General features: G+C 42.8%; 1 protein-coding gene across 1 annotated transcript in view; it reads right to left on the bottom strand.

Annotated features, from left to right (window-relative positions):
• LOC115379487 (adrenodoxin-like) overlaps positions 1 to 13,147 on the bottom strand; it is a 33,732-nt gene extending 20,585 nt beyond the window's left edge. Inside the window, exons 1-2 of the mRNA XM_030080197.1 lie at positions 12,811 to 13,147; positions 5,779 to 5,903 (exon numbers count right to left, since the gene is read on the bottom strand). Of these exons, the coding sequence (XP_029936057.1) occupies positions 5,779 to 5,903; positions 12,811 to 12,965 (280 nt within the window). The 5' untranslated portion in view covers positions 12,966 to 13,147. The remainder of the gene's footprint in view (positions 1 to 5,778; positions 5,904 to 12,810) is intronic.
• Positions 13,148 to 21,188: the final 8,041 nt, after the last annotated feature.

Here is a 21,188-nt window from a genome sequence, read left to right on the forward strand (position 1 = left end):
ACTGACAGCGTTCTCTGTTACGTTTCGTGGATTTCCTTCGTCTCTTCGTTCTGCCTTTTTTCTAACGTTTCAGTGTCGCCTGGTTCAGCTCAGACGTGAAAACCTCGCAGCGTAAAAACAAACAAACAAACAAACCCCGCTGATGCTTTGTGCCGGACTTATTTTTATTTTGTTTTTAATTTTTATTTTCTGCTCAGTTTATTTTCCAGAGTGGGCTGTTACAGTTGAGTTTTTCTTGTCTGAAAATGTTGAGTTGGAGTGTCTGTTTATTTGGGAGTTAGTTGTTTATATTCTAATCTGGTTTTATATCTATCTATCTATCTATCTATCTATAGATAGATACACTATATTACCAAAAGTATTCGCTCACCTGCCTTTACTCATACTATGAACTGAAGTGCCATCCCATTCCTAACCCATAGAGTTCAATATGATGTTGGTCCACCTTTTGCAGCTATTACAGATTCAACTCTTCTGGGAAGACTGTCCACAAGGTTGAGGAGAGTGTTTATAGGAATTTTTGACCATTCTTCCAAAAGCGCATTGGTGAGGTCACACACTGATGTTGGTCGAGAAGGCCTGGCTCTCAGTCTCCGCTCTAATTCATCCCAAAGGTGTTCTATCGGGTTCAGGTCAGGACTCTGTGCAGGCCAGTCAAGTTCATCCACACCAGACTCTGTCATCCATGTCTTTATGGACCTTGCTTTGTGCACTGGTGCACAGTCATGTTGGAAGAGGAAGGGGCCCGCTCCAAACTGTTCCCACAAGGTTGGGAGCATGGAATTGTCCAAAATGTTTTGGTATCCTGAAGCATTCAAAGTTCCTTTCACTGGAACTAAGGGGCCAAGCCCAGCTCCTGAAAAACAACCCCACACCATAATTCCTCCTCCACCAAATTTCACAGTCGGCACAATGCAGTCTGAAATGTACCGTTCTCCTGGCAACCTCCAAACCCAGACTCGTCCATCAGATTGCCAGATGGAAAAGCGTGATTCATCACTCCAGAGAACGCGTCTCCACTGCTCTAGAGGCCAGTGGCGGCGTGCTTTACACCATTGCATCCGACGCTTTGCATTGCACTAAGTGATGTGTGGCTTGGCTGCAGCTGCTCGGCCATGGAAACCCATTCCATGAAGCTCTCTGCGTACTGTACTTGGGCTAATCTGAAGGTCACATGAAGTTTGTAGCTCTGTAGCAATTGACTGTGCAGAAAGTCGGCGACCTCTTTGCACTATGCGCTTCAGCATCCGTTGACCCCTCTCCGTCACTTTACGTGGCCTACCACTTCGTGGCTGAGTTGCTGTTGTTCCCAAACGCTTCCATTTTGTTATAATAGAGCTGACAGTTGACTGTGGAATATTTAGGAGCGAGGAAATTTCACGACTGGATTTGTTGCACAGGTGGCATCCTATGACAGTTCCACGCTGGAATTCACTGAGCTCCTGAGAGCGGCCCATTCTTTCACAAATGTCTTGTTTCACAGTCTGCATGCCTGAGTGCTTGATTTTATACACCTGTGGCCAGGCCAAGTGATTAGGACACCTGATTCTGATCATTTGAATGGGTGAGCGAATACTTTTGGTAATATAGTGTAGATAGATATAGATATATATAGGTATAGATATATATATACACATATCTTGGTTATATAAGCACATAATGTTTTCAGGTAGCTTTCTTTTATTCTAAGGTCTAGTTTTTAAGTTTTACATTAACTAAAATGTTTTTCCACATGTAGTTTTAGTTTTTGGTTTTCAGTAAATGCAGCAGCTACTTCATGGATCCACATAAATCAGAAAATAAACTTGAGTACAGGACCTGGAAATACGGTGACCGTTTGGTCTCAGTCGGGCTAAAACTGCAAAACAGCTTCCTGGGATCATCTCGTGCTTCAGGGGGGAAAAAAATGAAAATAGCGATCCAATATGGCAAACGTGACACTTAAATTTTCCACAATCAGCAGCTGCCCAGCAAACTTCACATTTCACAGACGGCGAAGGGCAGGAAACGTTCAGCGTCAACACAAACAAACAGAAACACTTGAGACAACATGACTCTGTGGCGACTTTACAGCTCATATTAAAGCAGTCTGGACTGATATCACAGTTTTATCTTCATAAAGTGGATCTGATGGAGTTCAGCCAGTTTACACCGCAGGAGTGAAGTGCACTGCTTCATACTTCTATTTTTGTCTTTCTCTGCACATGCTCACACACACACACACACACGCACACACACACACAGGACAGGGGAGGTCAAGCAGTGCTGATATTAGCTTTAGAGGAAAACAAGGTGCTCTCTCCCTCTCTCTCTCTCTCTCTCTCTCTCTCTCTCTCTGCCTCTGAAGATTCACAGGACAGCAGATTTTATCTTTCCAATACCAAAATAGGTCAGAGCTGCAGGCCGCTGACAGAGAGCAGAGAGCGAGACACGACAAGCCGAGGTCCTCGCTCGGTAACATCCAGGCTGAGGAGAGCTGTTTACCGAACGCCGAGGCTCATATTAGCTGACACTCATCTGCACGTCTGAGCGTTTTCATGCAAGAAAAACAACAAGAGTTCCTCTAAAACAGCACTTAGACCATCAGGGGACATGAAAACTCCTCTGAAAGCAGCCTGATGAAGTTTTCTCAGTGTTAGCAGCTGTCTAAGCGGCTGCATGTTGGGGAAACTCCGGGTTTGGGTTGTTAGCAGCAGGTCCATCCCAGCCTCAGCAGCTCCTGCTCGCTCGCAGCATCTCTCAGCTGTCAGGCTGCTAATCCTCTCACGTTTATTTGTGGGTCCTCGACTGAAATAACAGCTCTCATGCAACGGTTAACAAATCTATGAAGGATTTTTGTTTTCTGTCTCGAAGGAATCTGGTTTCATCGGCTGGTCTGCTGCCATTTCTACGCTCACAGTAACAATCAGGCACGAAACACAAGTATATCGGTCTAATTAGCACAAACAGATATCATATATTTCAGTCAAAACTGCCTTTTCCACTGAAACATGTACAGTATTTAGTTTATACTGTTATTAAACTGTTGCTTTAGGCTCTGAAAATGAGTGGCAGTGAATAAAGACGGCTGGGACAGTCTGTCTACTCTTTAATCTTATAGTAAATAATGTCCTGTGTATATAAGAAACATATGCATTTACATTGGGACTACAAATGGCAGAATATGGTTCCTAACTGTGTGATGTGTATAAATGTGTTTGCATGTTTTTTGTATGTTCTTGTTGTACCTGTATATCACACAGGTGTTTGTCCTGGTGTCCTCAGGTAGCACACCTGAGTGGCAAAAACGTCAGTCAAGTATTTTGGTTTTCCACTCGGCACAAGCTTGGGCCAGTATCTGGTACCTGCTGTTATTACTGGTACTGAAGGCTTTGTCTCATGGCTGTTTGAGTGAACCAGTGAAAAACCCACGTGTGTGAGTTTTTGAAGCTAATGGCAACAACCTGCCTGCCTCTGATTTGCAAAGCACATGACAGCAATGCTATTTTTTAGCTTACAAGGTTTTCACTGTTTTATCCACAGTGCTGATTGGGCGGGAGGTACAGGTGACAAGCCCCACCGGTCGCTATTTACAGCCAGAAAATGACTGTGAAAGATTTGTGGACTTGTGTCGTAGTTGATAACGTACCCATGTAAAGACTATCTTATGCCCCTTTTCCACTAGTACCTACTCAGCTCGACTCAGCTCGACTCGGCTCGACTCTACTCGGTTTAAGAGCTTTTCCATTAGGTCGTAGTACCTGCTAGCAGGTCCCATTTAGCACCTACTCAGCCGGGGTTCCAAGCGAGCTGAGTCGAGCTGAGTCGAGCCAAGTAGATACTAATGGAAAAGGGCCATTAGTTACACTAATGCTGTTCATGTAAAGCAGCCATTTGTGAGCTGGTCTTGTTGACTTAAAGAAATAAAACAAAAGTTTGGGAGGAACAGCTGGTCGACATGTGAGTTCGTATCTGCGATGGAAAACAAAATCCAGAAAAGGAACCGGCGCCAAACGCAAGTCGAAACGAATCGAGCCGCCGCCGAACGTTGCCGTCTTTCTCATGAAACCGGCTGACGGTGTTTTGAGGAACGGAGACGCTGCCAGGAGACTGCAGGGGGCGCTGCTGATATTTAATATAAACCTCAATATCAGCCTGATAGATCACAAAGCGGTTTGTCAGTGTGACTGGATGATGAAGTCTCCTCCTCTTCCTCCTCTGGTTTCTGTTCTCCCTCTCTGCTTCTCGTCTCTTTGGATTTCCATGTAATCCTTATTTTACATCTCATCTGCACCTCCTCCTCCCCTCTCTCTCTCTCTCTCTCTCTCTCTCTCTCTCTCTCTCTCTCTCTCTCTCTCTCTCCGTCTGTCTTTGAAGTGGCGGCTCCTCCATATAAAGCCATGGGAGCCGGGCTGCAGGCGACACGTGCCACATGTCACCGAGGCCGATGCTGCGGCGGTTTAAAGGGCCATTCTGGGCAAAACTGGGAAAACGTCTCTGCAGCGCCTAATATGGACAAGCCATACCATAACCATCCTCTGCTGAGCTTGGGTATTGTTTAAAGGAGCATACCGCTGTTTTTCTTTTTTTTTTTTTTTTTTTTTTTAAAGGTTTAACCTATTTACATGTATGCTTTCACTGGATACCCACCGTTTCCAAAGCATGAATGTGTTCTGCCCTCAAGACGGCCATTTGTTTCTATTATTTTGGTACAGTGTGAAAATCACTGATGTGGCTTTAGTCAGAGCAGCAGTAAAAGCTTGAATCAAATAGGAAAAGAAAGGAAATTTAAAGTTTACAACATAGCAACAGGAACAACCGTCATGTAATCTGTTTTTACTGTCAGGTGTTTTGTTTTAGTATTATGTAGCATTCTACAAAATAATTTACTGTATATTTTATATTTGATATTGATGTGGTGGTAAATAAAAATATGGGTTAGGGTTATTTTGACAAAACATCACATCCAGTCAGTGATCATTATGAGGCAAACTGCAATATTTATGAACAAAAATCCAATATATTCTCTGAAATGAGTACAATAATGTCAAAAAAGATTTAAGCAAGTTGCATGACATCAACTCTATAAATAAAAAGCTGGTATTCTGAGTACTACTTTAATTTGCTAGTTCACCTTACAAGAGCTTCATCACTAAGCTAGCTGTGTCGCTAGTGAGGCGAAATGTCAGGATTCGATTTTCTGGAAAATAAAATGACATGAATGAATGGATGAAGTGTGGAACCCAGTGCATGACCTCAGAAAATGTCCAGAGAAACAGCTGACGGTGATAACTCTGATAGAAAAGTGACACAAAGTGAAGTTTTCATGCTTTGAAAACGCACATCACATCACTCCACTCTCCTAAAAACTGCACTCCATAAAACTAAAGTGCATTCTTAAGTTCATTTAGAGGCACTGTGCTGTGGATTATGTTGGTTTCTGATGAATCCTACTTCCTGGCTTTTATATATGTTTAGGTTTAGGTTTAAAAACCACTTGGTTAAGGACAGGAAGAGTTAGGCTTAGGCCTAAAAACAAACAAACAAAAAGACACAGTGTCTTTACACTAAAAGTCGATTGTTTGACCCATCCGCCACCTCACCTGCTTCCATGTGTGGGCTTGAGAACGAAGGGATTACAAACGTTCTTGCGATACTTTACAACCATCATAATCTGCAGCAAAATATGTTAGCTTGAAACGTAATTGAGAGTGCGGTTTGTTTACATGTGAATGTAATTTTTAGGAGAGAGGGCTGCCGCTCTCTTCAGCGGCTCAGACCTGAAAGGCGGCTTCTCACCGTAGCCAGGGATGTCCAGTTTCTGATCCACGACCACGTCCAGCAGACTGTCTCCTTCAGCTCCTGACGTCGTGATCTTCTGACCGTCCCGGTTGATGAAGTGGACCGTCACTCTGCCTTCAGGCCTGCAGGCAGAACAGCAGCAGACAGGGAACATGAGAACGTCACAAACAAAGTTAGAGCCTTATTAGCTGCATGAGAGCTGGCAGACACAGTGGACCGTCATCACTTCTGAGGGTTGTGGTGCTCAGAGTCCGCAGGGCTCCTAGAAAGGTTTCTAGGACGTTTAACAGTATAACTTTAACTTTAACCTAATTAACTTGATAAGATAAATTGGAGAATGCATAAGGACGACTGCTGCAATCACACCTTCTACTCCGGTAACTACTGTCCCCCCACAGTTCCACAATCATGTGGTAAATCCACAACAATTCTTGCTGCATGAGGGAACCAAAGAAAATTTGAGGTCAGTAAAAGTGTCATAGGACCTGCATGATGTAAACCGGGAAAAGAGAAAATAATAAATTACTGGTGCAAACCTAAAGCACCTCAGAGTACCAAACTGGTCAAATCTTCAATTTTCAAATTCAAGTCTTAGTTTGCCAGCGCAGTCAAGTCCAAGTAACCAGTGTGAGTTCAAGGAATCCATGTTAGACTACTTTCAGAGCAGGGTCCTACTAATTATTACCCCACAGCACCCCAAAATACCCCAAAGTGCTCAAAGAGTTACCCTAAAGTACTGCAAAATGCACTCAATTTGGATAAAGCACCTTTGGGTACTTTGTGGTACTTTTGCGATATTGGAGGTACATGTACATAGTAGTAGTAGTATTAGAGTAGTAGAGTTTTCCTTTAACCCTGTGTGTTAGTGCCATGCTTTACCTGGGGGGGTACACAGGGTGAAACATCAACACTTTTTGCTACCTAAAAATATGCAAGTTTTCCCATTTCTCAATCTGGAAACACATTTTTTCTTTCCTTAGCTGCACAGCCCACTGAGCAAAACAGGGAATTGAACCCCTAACCCCTGTTAGTACCCTGCCTTGCTCTAACCATTGAGCTACACAAGATCAAGCAACAAGAGGATCTAAAAATATCTCTGTTTTCCTCTTTAGCCATTTCTCTGATGAAGAATATTTCATACTACGTTTCCCCCTCCTCAAACACACTGAGCAACACAGGGAATTGAACCCTTCACCCTGGCTGTGTGTTTCCTCCCTGTCTGTGGTGTTGTTACCAGGGAAAAGGCCATTACATTTATCAGTCTAATCACATCTCCAGCTCAGCTTTCTCTGCTCCGAGGCATTCAAAATGGTTAGTTAACACAACAATAACAGCGGCAATCACAATAATCATAATTGCAATAATACGAAGCAGAATGAAAATGACTATAATGGTCGTAATTAGAGCCCGAATTTTATTTATCCAGCACTTTTCCAGCCAGCAGCGCATTATTGCATCTGAATAATATTTCAATTGGCATTCTCAAGCGCCGGTGGCTGGTTTTCCTGTTTCTACAGGAAACTCCACAGAGCAAAACACGACGTCAGCTCGGTGGGAAAGCCAGAGCGTGTGTGTGTGTGCGTGTGTGTGTGTGTGTTGACTATCTGAGTCTGTGTTGGTCTGGTTGCCGGAGCTCGACACCCAAACAAAGCTCACATAACTGACTTTTACAAGACGAGCTGTTTGTGTTTGATAGAGCAGAGCAGTGGGTTTCTGCTGCTGTCCCTGAGAAACCTGCTGCAGGGAAATTAAGAAAAACATTTATTTATGACTGATAACGAAGCATTTAGCGGATTTAATATTCTTTTGATAGACTCTTGGTCAATAAACATGACCATATAAACCTGCAACAAAACATGAAAACTGCCGTTACGAGGTTGTTAGACGACAGTGGCGGGGGCCGGTTTTACGAGAGGCTTTGTGTCTGGCGAACATAAAGCAGAGCAGCGCTGTGGTTTCACTCCCACTGAATGCATTTCAAGGGAATTTTCTCACACTCCACTCCCGTGACACACGTTTAAAGTAATAACCTGTTACATTTTTTTTTTTCAAACAAATACACGTCTGTTTGGCTCATCTCTATGGCAAAACCGATACAACACAGCAGCGATTCAGACGACGTGCACCTCATAAATCGTGTCCGTTGTCTGGTGTGAGCGCTCTGCACTGGGACTGATGGGCTTTCTGGTTTGTTTGGAGGAAAAGAAGGAGAAGAACAAGAACCAGGTTGAACTGGGTTATTTGATTAGGGATAATAATGGCCATTTTTCATGACATTGGCCATTTTTTTGGGGGGTTTTTGCCTCCAAGTGAGCTGAGCAGATACTAAAATGAACATGAGTGAAAATATCGATTAGTCAGAGAGGAACTGAACAGCAAAAATGCCCACTAGTCGCTGCTTACATTTGGGAAATATTCACAAAAGACTTGAAATGTGGTTGATGTTAAAAAAAAAAAAAATAGTAAAAAGTAAGAAAAATCTAGTCATGCCCACAAGCCAGCGACCGGGCTTCAGTGTGAGAAAGAACCGTCTGTGATGGAAAATCCAGAAAAGTAAATGGTACCTAAAGCGAACAGAGGCGAGGCGATCAGAGCCGATATTATGTGATGGAAAAACACTCGCTGTGCCGCTGGCCGGCCTGGAAGGGGCTTCCCTCTCTCTGTGGGCCCTCCTTCCCGAGGTTTCTTCCAGTTTTGCCTCCTCCTGTGTTTTCGGGGAGTTTTCCTCTTGTCCTTTATGAGGGTTCAAGTCAGGAGGTTTCATTTTGGTTTCTATAAACTGTGGCCTTGTAAAACCCTGTGAGTCTCTGTCACCGTGCTGACAGGCTCGAAATAAACTTGAACTAGTTGGCTTGAGCAGTGACAGAGGTGGAGCGGACAAAGAGGAGAGAAACTCAAAGTCCATCAGCAGGAAATCCGATTTGGACAAAAACACCCTGGGGATGCCAGCTGTATGTGACTGTGTGGTGTTTCTGGATGAGCAACTCAAACAGAGTCAGTTTGTGAAAGTAGCGATTATCTAACATGTCGTAATATTGAAAGTAATGTTTTCAGATTCAGTAAAAAAAATAAATAAATAAGAATCCAAGTCCTGGCCACACTGTTTGATTGACATGTAATTACAGACTTAAAAAAATAAATAACATTTGGCAGATTTCCATTTGAAAATGCTCATTTTTTATCCCATTGATTTTGATCTGAGCACAAATGACAGAGACTAAATCTTAAAAAAAAAAAAAAAAAAAATAGAAATTAGATTTTTCAAATTAGTGCTTTAAACATAAAAAAATCTAAACATTTGACCAATAAACCCAATAACCCAGATAAAGAAGTACTTGAAGATTTCCTATCCACAGTAAAGCTCTCCAATAACACTTCAGCACACTGAATTCTCTAAACTGTAGAGATACTGAATGATTTTGTTCATGTAATGATTTTTTATTTCCAAAAAACTGACACATTTTTAGATTAGAAACCCTCATTCAAGCACAGAAAAATGAACAAAGCATCAAGACAAAACAAATCAACATGGATTAATCTTCTGTCTGAGCACTAACACTGATCAGAGGCTTATAAAACAGCACCATAAATCAGTCACAGTGCCGTAACTTTCACCTGCTGCGTCCAATCAAACAAGACCAACGAACTGTGCACTTCAAACCTCGACCAATCAGCAGGCAGACGAAGACACGAGCACGCCTGGAGTTAAATATCTGCTCCTGCTGTTTGCTTAATGTTTCAAAAGCCAGAGGGAGAGCAGTGTGTGTGACATGAAGTGGTGTTCTGCTGCCCTCATGTGGCCGCAGGGGAGAATTATAACTACATTCTCAAACCCAGCGTTTCCCTCTGAAATGTGTTTTTGGGACTAGAAAGACCTCTGAGACAGCAGCTAAAGACCCCATCAAATCCAAACAGATGTTTCAGGGGTTTCATCACCATGTGTCTAAAAATTTATAGATGTTTTCATGGTAAATTTCCAGTTTGTAATTTCCTAGAAGATGGAAAAAAAAAAAAAATTGATGATGACTCTGCACTATATGTAATCTTGCATCCAATCAAATGCAGTCTATAATATTTATGTCTCTCCTTCTTGACTGTACATTCTGACATTTATCAATGAGAGGCTCCACATGTCTGGGCTTGGGTGGATCTGAATGAGTGATGCAATCTGGTAATTACAGGTAATCTTATCAATATCCAATGACTACGTAATGGATATGTTGCTGTAACCTCATCGAGTCGCTGTAGTTACACCGTCCACCTCACACACACTGACTCGGTAGATGTGCGTTTTGTAAAAAGTCCAACTCATTGCTGAATATGAACAAAATCATCAGCTATGTTCTGTTTTCTTCCCAATGAATATCAGGTAAGGTGATGTTGGACATGTGCCGAGGAAGAAGGGGCTGACGTTCACCCCACTTGGCCAAAAGGGGGCGTAGTGTTGGGCGTGGCACGTCACAAAAGCCTTATAACGTTATAACAGATTCACGTGTCATCACAACACTTTGAGTGGGTGTTTCGAGGCCACAGCATTCAGTCAAACCATTCAGTCAAAAGTGGGCGGGTCATAATCCCAAAAAATTACAGAGCTTCCCAACAGATTAGCATAGCAAAAAAAAAATTGGTTATGGTTTGTCTTCAGCTAAGAAACCATAAATTAACTTCTCACACCGGTTGAGACACGCCCAGTTCTTGACAGACCACTCCTACTCCTTCACAGGCCCCGCCTACTTCTTCACAGGCCACTCCCACTTTCATATTTAATGAGTATTTAAATGAATTTTTAAAGCTCTAACATCTTCTAATTCAACATAAAATTTATTTCACACAGAAAAATGTGAAGTTTATGACAAATTGAACTTTTTATGATGTATTTACAGTCTGCATCTGATTTCCATGCAGCCAAATGGCAACAACAAGCAACTTATAAACCTTCCAATGGTAGTGCAAATTAAAGGTGCACTACGCAGAATTACTGAAGGTCAATTTTAATGAGGTCTGTTTATAATAAACTGATACAAACATGGAATAAGCGTGTAGTTTACCAGTGAGTGAGGCAACTATCAGGACCATGTAGGCTTAACTTGCTTATTCCATGTTCAGTGTCACTTAAATTACATATTCATATAAACTGAACCCTGAGCAAAGTTGCACGGTGCACTATTTCTGACGCATTAAAGTAATCCATAAAACTACCATAATGTGTGCCGTAGAAAGTAAAAAGACCCAATTTAATTCTATTTATCATCATATAAAATATTAATTTATGACTTTAAGGTCAAAGTTAGGCTGAAACGGAGGATAAAGTGAGTCTAGGTGGCTCCGCCCTCCTTCACCTCCACCTTATATCACTCTTGGGGCAGTTTTCTGTTATCTGTCTGCTTTTTTCATCTCCATCATGATGCTGCCCGCTCTCCTGACCAGCTCTGTGTTGAGGGAAAAACAGACGCTTAATCCCAGTGGTACTGACTTAAATAGAGACTGAATAAAATCAAATGTTTTGTGTTTGCAGAGTGCAGGCAGGAGGAGAGCGAGCGCCGGCTCCCTGCTATCTCCTCCAAGAAGATAAGGACCAATAACCGGCACATGGGCAGATTAGCCTGGAACATGGAGCCGGTTTCAAGGTCCGTGGCCTTGATCTAATAAAATGGGACAGTCTAAAAAAAAAAAAATTTCATACACACACACACACACACACACACACACACACTCACACCTCTTCAGAGCTGTGTTTTGGCAACTCCAGATGTCACCGTGTCCTCCGTCGTCTTGGAAAGGCCACGGAGGCGTCACCTCGTTTAAGGCTGTAAATAATTCAAGTGACAGAAGCACAAAGGAGGGAGAGAGCTGTCGCCAGCAGCTTCTCACTGTTGGGCTTTTAATCTGACAGGACAGGCCTTTACTTAAAAAACACTGAGGGAGAGCCCAGTTAGTGTGTGTATGGGTGTGTGTGTGTGTGTGTGCGCGCGTTCAGTCACAAAGCAGCCCGTCACACAGTTTGAACTTGGGACAGATCCACTGAGGGAAGTAACTCAAACTGTCTAATCACTAATAGTTCAGTGAATCATTATGGTGCTTCATGGTCTATTTTAACTTCCTGTTATATCTTTATAAAATATCAAAAAACTTTTCTTTTGCTCTGAATTTGTATCACATCGTTCAGAGGAGTGAGTGTATCTTATTATCAGTGACATGAGACACACACTGTGCTGCTCCATTGACAATAAAAGAAGCAGATAATGTCCATAAATTTGCACCAGACTGCAGGTGTAACATTTCTGAAGAAGTGAAGTTTCTGTTTCTGTCTTTTTCCAGCCTGCCGTCTGCAAATCTGTGATGAAAATGCATGACTGTTGCTTCGTTGAATAAGTTTGGACAATCACCGTCCTTTGCATCCCTCGTCTTTGTGAATGTCTGCATGTCTCTGTGCAGAGGGATCACAGATTAGACCACACACTGTCAGAAACAGCCGTGCAGCAGGAGTCCAATCTACACTAATGTCCCCCCTGTAGGGCTGATTACTGGACCCTGAGGTGGTAATGTGAACCTTTTATCAGTGTCCAAAAGGTACAAATATGTTCCCAAAGCAGTAAAAGGTACATACATGCACAGTTTCCTCTAAATGTTAAGGTATAATCTCAGGAGACAGAATGAATGAATGGAGGAATGAATGAATGAATAAACAGTTTGAGATTTTATCATGTTGGCTACAGTTGGAGTAAGTTTTGTTGACATGTAGATATGAAACACAGGTAACACACTGATCCAGTCAGGCTTGTAGTTCTAATATAAGAACGAGGCTGCTCTCTATAAGCTACAAACCACAAGGGGACAAACAGGGTCCCGCTGCCGAGGGTACAAAGCTGCACCTGTGAGGCCCCAGAGACGAGCCACTGGACCCCTGGAGGTGCAATTATGCGCTCTACTTTCTGAGAGTGCGGGCTGTGCAACATATTTCACTTTTCCAGCTTTTCCCGCAGCTGCCCGGATCAGCTTTGTTGGTTTGTTGGTTTTACAGTTACATACCTCCGACACTGCGCCGAGCCGCTGAACAGGACTGCGTTTCCCACCGAGGTGTGCGGCGGTGTCGCTGCAGCGCCGGTCACCGCGGCCGTGCGTTTATTAGTCCTGCTCTGTAATAAGCGTGGATTAAACCTCAGTAGCCTCCTTGCTGCAGACATGCTGGACTCCCGGGGTCAGTTTCACCTCCAGTGGAAAGCGACAGCGCCGTGCGTAAAGCCTGGAGATCGGCGTCCCCCGTGCGTAATGACCGAGTGCACTCTGGTTCGGTCACCCCGCCTGGCATCACATCACCTCCCTCCGGATTGCTCAACAGCAGCAGGCTGCCAACCTCTCTGCACAAACAGGGAGGAGCCGCCGGGCAGGAGATCAAGCGCGTTTATGACCCAGTAACCGAGTCTCAAAGGTTTTATCAATGAAACGGACTGATCTCCGGCCAGAGGGGAGCTAACGGATCACATCAGCTGGTCGTTACTGCGGGGCAGAGGAACAGCTCTGTGTGGGGGTGTGTGTGTGTGTGTGTGTGTGGCCTGCGAAAACTTTTCAAAGTAATGTTACCTGTATGTCACCTACTTAAGTCCCATCTGTAGTCTTGTGGAGACTCTCCGGGCTCCGCAGCAGCATCCCATCAGAAACTGGCTGCTCGGTGAATGATCAGATCCACCAGCAGGTCATTCAACACAGAAGCATAACCTGCCTTTATTATGGACCTTATGCAACTTTTTTTTTTTTTTTTAATGAAAATAACCTCTTGAGCTCTTTGCATGAGGTTAGATCATGTATGTTTTTTGTGTCAAATAAAAATTAGTTAACTGACTTCTACTCATAAAACTATGATGGCGTCTTAGGGAAAGAAAAATTACAGAGCTTGGGAGAAGGGGTAATATTCCGAGAGAGAAAAAAATCAGAATTTCCGAGATTAAAGTCGTAAATTTGCATGAAAAAAACTCGGATGTCCTCTGAGATTAAAGCGGTAAATTCACAAGAAAAAAAAATGAGAAAAAATAAGAATGAGAAATAAATATCTGAGATTATAAAATGAGAGCGTGATTAATTGATACATTTCGAGATTATAAAATCACAAATTTGAAAGTTTTTTTTTTTTTTTTTTTCAAAATATTTCTCCTTCTCCTTCAGCTGTAATTTTTTTCTCCCCACAATGGCACTAATGCGCCGTCCTAGAAAACAAGTCAAATAAGTTACTTTAATTTGTAGAAAAGGTAGTTTTTTACACCAGCATTTCAATGAATACATGAATAAACTTTCGGCCAGTATTTCTTGAGCTTTCAGGTCTCTGGTGATAAAGTTTCCAGGCTACTTTCTGTCTCCCACGTCTTACCTCAGCAGCAGTGATTAAGCTCTCACAAGCTTTTCAAACGTGGTTTTCTAGGGAACGTCATGTGGTGCAATCATTCCACTGGAGAAGGTGCGTTATATTTCCTGTGCATGTGGGCTGACAGAGAGGAAACTATACAGCCACATGCAAGCATCAGCTTGTCAGGGAGAAGTCTAGTGAATGAAATTTGGAAAACTGTTTCTCTACTTGCTGGGAGCCTGAACATGAAGAGTGAAAAGTGATTTTGGATTAAGCCGAGTAGGCTTTCTATTCAGGCAGAGTTCTGGGAAAATGCAGGAAAACTGACCATCAGATGTATGTCAGTTTGACTGTAAACTTCACATGTCTGCTAATCTTTTCCCCAAAGCGAGCAGTTGTATTTCAGAGCTGCCACATCACTCCTCCTCCCTTTCCTCCAGCCGCTGGTTTCCATTCATTCCACGACGATATGAACATGAACTTTCAGAGCAACCTGATCTCACAGAAATCCGTGAAATGAGCACGACCTCTTAACAACGCATTGCGTGCTCCTGGCACATAACCTGTTATAATTATGTGTGGCCACCACAGAAACAGCGTCCACTGAAAGTCAATTAGGATCCGTGTCGTATGGCCACCACGCAAACGCTGTCCACTGAAAGTCAATTTCATGTGGGTGGTAGTTCATAGATCCCGGAAGTGCAAATTTAATCAAAATAAAATAATAAAATAAAAAATAAAAAATCGCCAGTTTTCTAGACTAGGCCTACCATATTGACCCGCATAAAAGACGACCCTGATTTTAAGATGACCCCTCTTTTTCAAGACCATTTTTTGGAAAATAGGCTACTTTTTATATGGACAAAATCTTGTTTGAATAAAAAAGCCACCGGCCTGCATCAGGCGGGTCGGCCGCGGCACCGGCTGGTACCGCGCCCACCCGGTCAGGTCTGCGGGATCTGACAGGTGAGCGGGCAGTGCCGCGGTCGGCCCGCCTGGTGCCATGGCCGGTACGAGTAGTAGGCTATCTAACATGGAAGGGCGCAAGCCAGTAATTTCGCCTAGGGCGGCACATAGGCAGAACCGCCACTGTATAGTTTATACTGTCATCATTTTCATATTTTTCTAGTCCACAAAAATCACATTTTAAGCCATTTTGAAATCAATGAACGAAATTTTATTTTAATCTGAAAAACACCGGCGTTACCAAGGCAACGCGCTTCATGCTACCTGGTGACTCCCGGCTTCTCGGCTTCAAAGACGTCACGCCGTGGGTGGTGGTTCATAGATCCCGGAAGTGCAAATTTAATCGGTATTCTGAAAAAAGGTCTGATTATTAGCCATAACGTTGTAACCACCCAAGGCAGACTTACCACGAGCTATGAGGATGTGTAACGATGGCATGTGTCCACAAGTCCCGTATAATATCAACTTTATTTTAAGAAAACACGTTTTATTTGCGATATCATATCACGGAGAAGCACTAGGCCTACATTACCCATAATCCTAGTGTTTATCAGCGACGTGTCTGAATTGACAGCTTTCATCAATAAAGTCAATAAAATCTAATAAAGTGCATGAAAGTTGATAATGTGCTGATATGTTACGCCATTGAACACAACCCTTTCAGTCAGCGAAACAGAGCGGGTCGACAAACCGTGGAAACACGTCAAAAATAGCACTAACGATTTATATAGTCTATAGATATATTTTTTTTTCATAACACATCTTCATTCGTGGTATAAACATAGGCTACATGCTAAGGTTATGCTTTTGCTGTTGAAAAACTACCGTATGTATGGTTTTTAAACCTAAATTCACAATGTTTATCCTAACCCGGAAGAGGGGTACCAGAACTACAATTCGTGCAGAGTTGCAACACACAGAGCTGTCCTGCGCCATAGCTTTTGTAGTTCTAACATGTTATGTCTATTATATGAAGTGGTGATCACTAATTTTGCAATCTTAATCAAAGTTTTTGGGTGTGGGAAGAACGCCTGAATGGTCAGATTTTAATTTTTTTTTCTTAAGATAGTGAAATCATGTTTTTTCCATGTTTTGACACTAGTCGGTGGCGCCATTGCTCATTTCACGGATTTCTGTGAGATCAGGTTGTTCAGAGCCTTCACACTTTCTTCACTCCAGTTTTCCATCAGCCCAATAAAGTCCTCCACATGAGTTTTCCTAAAAGCAGCAGCACTGTTGGCTTTTCAGGACTTTTTCACACTGAAACGCTCCCTCCTCCTCCTCCTCCTCCTCCTCCTCCGCCAGGGAAAATAGTCCCCGGGGAAACGTTTTGCTCTCCACACCCAATTATCAGCTGTGTGGTTTCTGAATGTTGAGGACTTTGGTAGCCGCAGAAGCAGAGCATTATAAGGCGACTGTTCACTAACCGATGGTTAATAATTTCACTAATGGGACATGACACATACACTGCAAAACATCTCCATCCTAACAAGCCATTCAGTCTCATCGTGAGTGTTAAAAACTTGAAAATGACACTTGATTCAATGTTGATTCTTGAAATTCTTGGCAAGTTTACCTTGGATAAAAAAAATGCAAAAATTGTTTAAAAAAAAAAAATGCCAATATTAAAAACAGAGTGCATTTTCTTCCATTTTCACCTGCTATAAGTAACCACACTTAGGTTATGCCTGCTGAAATGTTTTTTAGGAGGTCTGTGTATGTCTGAACTGAAGTTTAGCCCTCACCTGAACAGAGAAACTCTTACAAAGTGTTTTGGGACAGAGCAAATTAAACTGCAACTTTACTACCCAACCAGGCCTGGAAACTGACTGCTTCAGTGATGCACTTTAACTCTAAAGCGATGGCGTGTCCTCAGAGGCCCCGCCGAGCTGATCAGAGCCGAGCTGAACTCCACAACGCGTTACTACCTCTCTGTTTACACAGCAGCCAATAAACCAGCGGCGTGGCAGCGGGCCAGACAGCCGGCTTCAAGGCTCTCACAGCCGGGATGATTATTTAGACCACAGGATCAATTAGACGGCAGAGGGACAAGGAGTTTGATCTGAGAACAGCAGCTCGACTGGCAGCAGGATGAAACACGGCAGCAGCACCGAGGCTCAGGGATGTGGAGGCCGAGAGCAAATAATTCATCATTATCTCTGAAGCTGCAGAAGAAGAAAGAGCTCAAGCTACATTTCTCTCCAAAGGCAAAAGACAGGAAACAACAGTAATAAAGATTTTTTTCTCTCTCCCATGGGCAAACAATAACGTGCAAGAAGATCCTTGAAAATGCAGTGATTTTTTTTTTTTTATCTGAATATGATGTTGCTCTTTATCCTCAAAACAAAACACTGACTACAAACTGCCAGATCTCACTGTTTTAGCAAAATTCAAACTCTGTGCTTCCTTCATCTGTCCTCAGCATGGCCCAGATGAGATGTAACTTATTTTTTTTTTAGCAAAAAATCAAAGGCAGAATGAGGAGGAAAAGACAATGAATAGACTCATACATAAATAATCCCCTCTATCATGACTCGTGAGCCACTAGAAGTGTGTGTTGGTGTGTGTGTGTGTGTGTGTCTGCAGAGACCCTGCCCTCTGCCAATCACAGTGCAGCGCCAGATCGATAGTATCACATCCCAATAGGAGGCTACAAATATCATGGATGCAGAAAAAAGGAAATCTAATGAGGAGAAACACCAAGCAGACAAGCAGCTCGTTCCTCAACAAGAGTGAATCTGGTGCTGATGAGCACTGAGGGAGAGGAGGAGGATGAAGAGCGACGCCCTGCTGGCCTGTTCTGGATGGCAACAAAATGCTTTACATTTCATTTCCATTGCCATCTTAGGAAAGGATAACCTGCTGCCTTAGCTTAGCCAGGGAGGAGAGGCCAACTTAACCGCAACAACAAATCCTGCTCACTCTGCCTTTAACTCACCAACCGTTAAACTGAGAACAAGTTAAAAGGGCGAATTTTTACTTTTCTAATATCAGACTTTTAACACCAGCAGCTTTACTTCTGCTTAGGGAAAATTGCAGCCAATGCATCTACTTGAGCAGCGCATTCATTTCTCTGCTTGTAAAGTGTCCAGACTCCCTCAGTTTTCTGGAGATGTTTCTGAGTCCAGCAGCTCTAAGTGACTCTTTAAACCTTAAAAATGTGTTTCGTCCAGAGAATATCATGTGCTGTGATTTTGCCTGTTTCCTTTTGGATGAAGTGAACGTCAGGAGGAGTTAACCAAAAACCCCTGATGGCTTTTATGAACTCACTTCTGATTGCGGAAAAAAAGGCACTTCATGTTGCTGCAGAGGAGAGCTGCTGCTGCTGCTGCTGCTGCTGCTGCTGCATTGCACCTGCATGTCGACGCCACCAAACTGCTGCCATGTACACAAACGGCCACAAGGTGTCGCTGCTGCACAAGCCAGGCGTTCCCCCTGTGGGACTGTCAGCTCTGATGAAATAATAATTGATTTAAACAGTTCTGTGCTCACATGTAAAAGCACTTTGAGGCGTTTTTGTTTTTTGAGGCTTTTTATTGAGGCGTCGCTTCACATTTTGCTGCAGATCCGCTCACCTGCCGCGACAGGTGAGCGGATCTGACGAGGTGAGTCACATCATGCAGGCGTGGGATTCCTCTAGTTCAGTTTCACTTTTCTGCATCACTTCTTCAAACTGCTGACGACAGAGAAAAAAAAACACAAGACTGAGTGTGTGCGTGCACGAGAGAGAGGAGGCTGATTCTGACAGAGTGTACGTGTGTGTGTGTGTGTGTGTGTATATGGGTGGATGAGTCTGTCTCAAACCATTACATTCAGTGTGTTCAGTCATATCCTGAGAGAGGTAGACTGACTGAACAGCTGGAGGTTGAAATAACAGCCAAATAAATGAGCTGGAAACATTTATTTGAAATTTTTATTGAATTTTTTTCATCATATCCTTTTATTGTACCATGAACCCAATATTGTTTATTGAATTGTATTGGGATAAGAAGAGCATATTGCCCAATACCTAGGAAGACTGAAGGAGAGAACAAAAGAAAGAAAGTCAGAAATACTTTATTGATTCCCAGGAGGAAACTGGGTCAAACAAGAGAAGAAAGAAAAGAAAAGACAAAAAGACTGAAAGAAAGTCCACAGGAAAGTTTCAGGATTAGAGTTTTGGTTTGAACACGAAGGTCAAAACAAGTCAACAGTTTATTGTCTAACCTCATTTTTGTCCTTGGCCGTGTCCTCGCTGTCAGAATGTGTCGCGTGTTTCAGAATAAGAGCAGGAATGACAGAGATGGGGGGACGACATTTCCCAGAGGACGGCGGGATGGACAGAGAAGGAAAGAAAGAAAGCGACAGACAGATGGGACACAGTCTGAGGTGGAACATGACTTTTCATCGGGGTGCACAAAGCATTCTTTTATTTGTCAATTTGTAAAATAAATCTAATCAACAGTGAACAAGAAACAACAGAGTTTTGTTCACTAACAGACAGGAGAGGAGAGCTGGCTGTGTTACATGTAACTGTAATTAGTTACTCACAAAAATGTAATTAAACTACAGTTACCAATCAAAATGTTCTTGATTAGAAAGGGGTTTACAGCAGAATATCTTCTCTTTGTGAGTCCAACACCAACACCAAGAGCAGGAGCGTCTCCACGTCTCCAGACAGGCTCTGTTCATTCTGAGCGCTGTCTCTGATTGGTTCTCTCGTTTGAATTTGCTCCGCCTCTCGTCTGCCAAACAGATCTTAAATCAAGTTCCACTGAAGAACTTTTACATAAAGTTTGACAGGAAGAGCTGCTTTAAACTTTTCAGCTTTAATGTCCAGTTTAAAACATTTGTTAGAAAAGTCACCAAATGTAGTAAGTTATATTACTATGATGAACAAATTAAAATTTGCTTATTACATGTTTAACGGTGTAACTAGTAATCTGTGACCTGTTACATTTGAAAAGTAACCCTCCCAACACAGCTGTTTGGCGAGGGGCCTCTGGAGGTGTGCGGTCTCCTCGTCCTGGTGTGTTTCTCTCGTCATGACTCTGTTTTCAGGTCGAGGCAGGCTGCATGCCAGTGACTCACGGCTCAGAGATGAGACATGCCTCCTCCTCATAACCACACCGGCGCTTTCACAACACCGCAGCTCGCTTCCTACAGCCTTAATTCACCGGCCACGATGAATGGACGACCTTTTCCAGAGTAAGGGAGCGGGCGATACGGCTGTGAGAGTGAATGGAAAGCTGGGGGGGAGATGACTGTGAATAATATGAAAAGAAATGAAAGAGACGGTCGCGGTGCTGCCTCAGCTCTGACGTCACATGATGCTCCCCGGGTGCCTCTCCATCAGGAGTTGTACTTCTTCAAGACTTAACCTGCACGGATGTTGGGACTTGGCGTATTTATTCCAAATATAGTCTGATTATTTGCCCCACCCGGACACGGAAGGGTGTTAGGTGGAGCAGGCTGTGGCAGGCAAATTTCCTCATGATACACTTCATCAAGTCGTACATGAAAATGAAAATGAAAAATTAGTTATGCTCTGTTGAATTTGCTGTAACTTCTGTAGTATATTGTTACTGTTAGGTGAAAACCCTGTATCACCAATCTTGGTATTTTTGTCATGTTTTTGTTTAAATTGCATCATTATATGTTGCTTTATAAAGTTTCAAGGATTTATCAAACCTCTTGGACAAAACCCCATATCAAAGTGCCAAAAATGTGTTTTCATCAGTCTAGAATGAGGCCTTCTCTCAGGTCCTGAGCAGCTGACATTTTGGAGATTAACTGTTTTCACAGATGGTGACGATGAAAACACTTTACAGACCAAACTATGGGTTAATCCTGACTCCCTGAGGTCAAAGTGAGCCACTAAGCACTTTATTAAGGTTCTTTGCTGGTGTGAAAATCCATAAAGAGTTCAAACTCTGATTCTACAAAACTGAAAACAAAAGAAACTTTCTCAAAACGACGATACAGCAAATGCTTATGTTTTGTTTGCTGAGACAAACTGGAAAAACAGGGATAAATTTGGCCAGGTTTGTGTGTTTCCTGTGGAGACTAAATTCAGATTGTTTTTTTTTTCCTCCAATAAAATACAGGTTGAAAGTTAGCTATA

Source organism: Myripristis murdjan, chromosome 21, assembly GCF_902150065.1.
Source record: "Myripristis murdjan chromosome 21, fMyrMur1.1, whole genome shotgun sequence".
Lineage (NCBI taxonomy): Eukaryota > Metazoa > Chordata > Actinopteri > Holocentriformes > Holocentridae > Myripristis > Myripristis murdjan.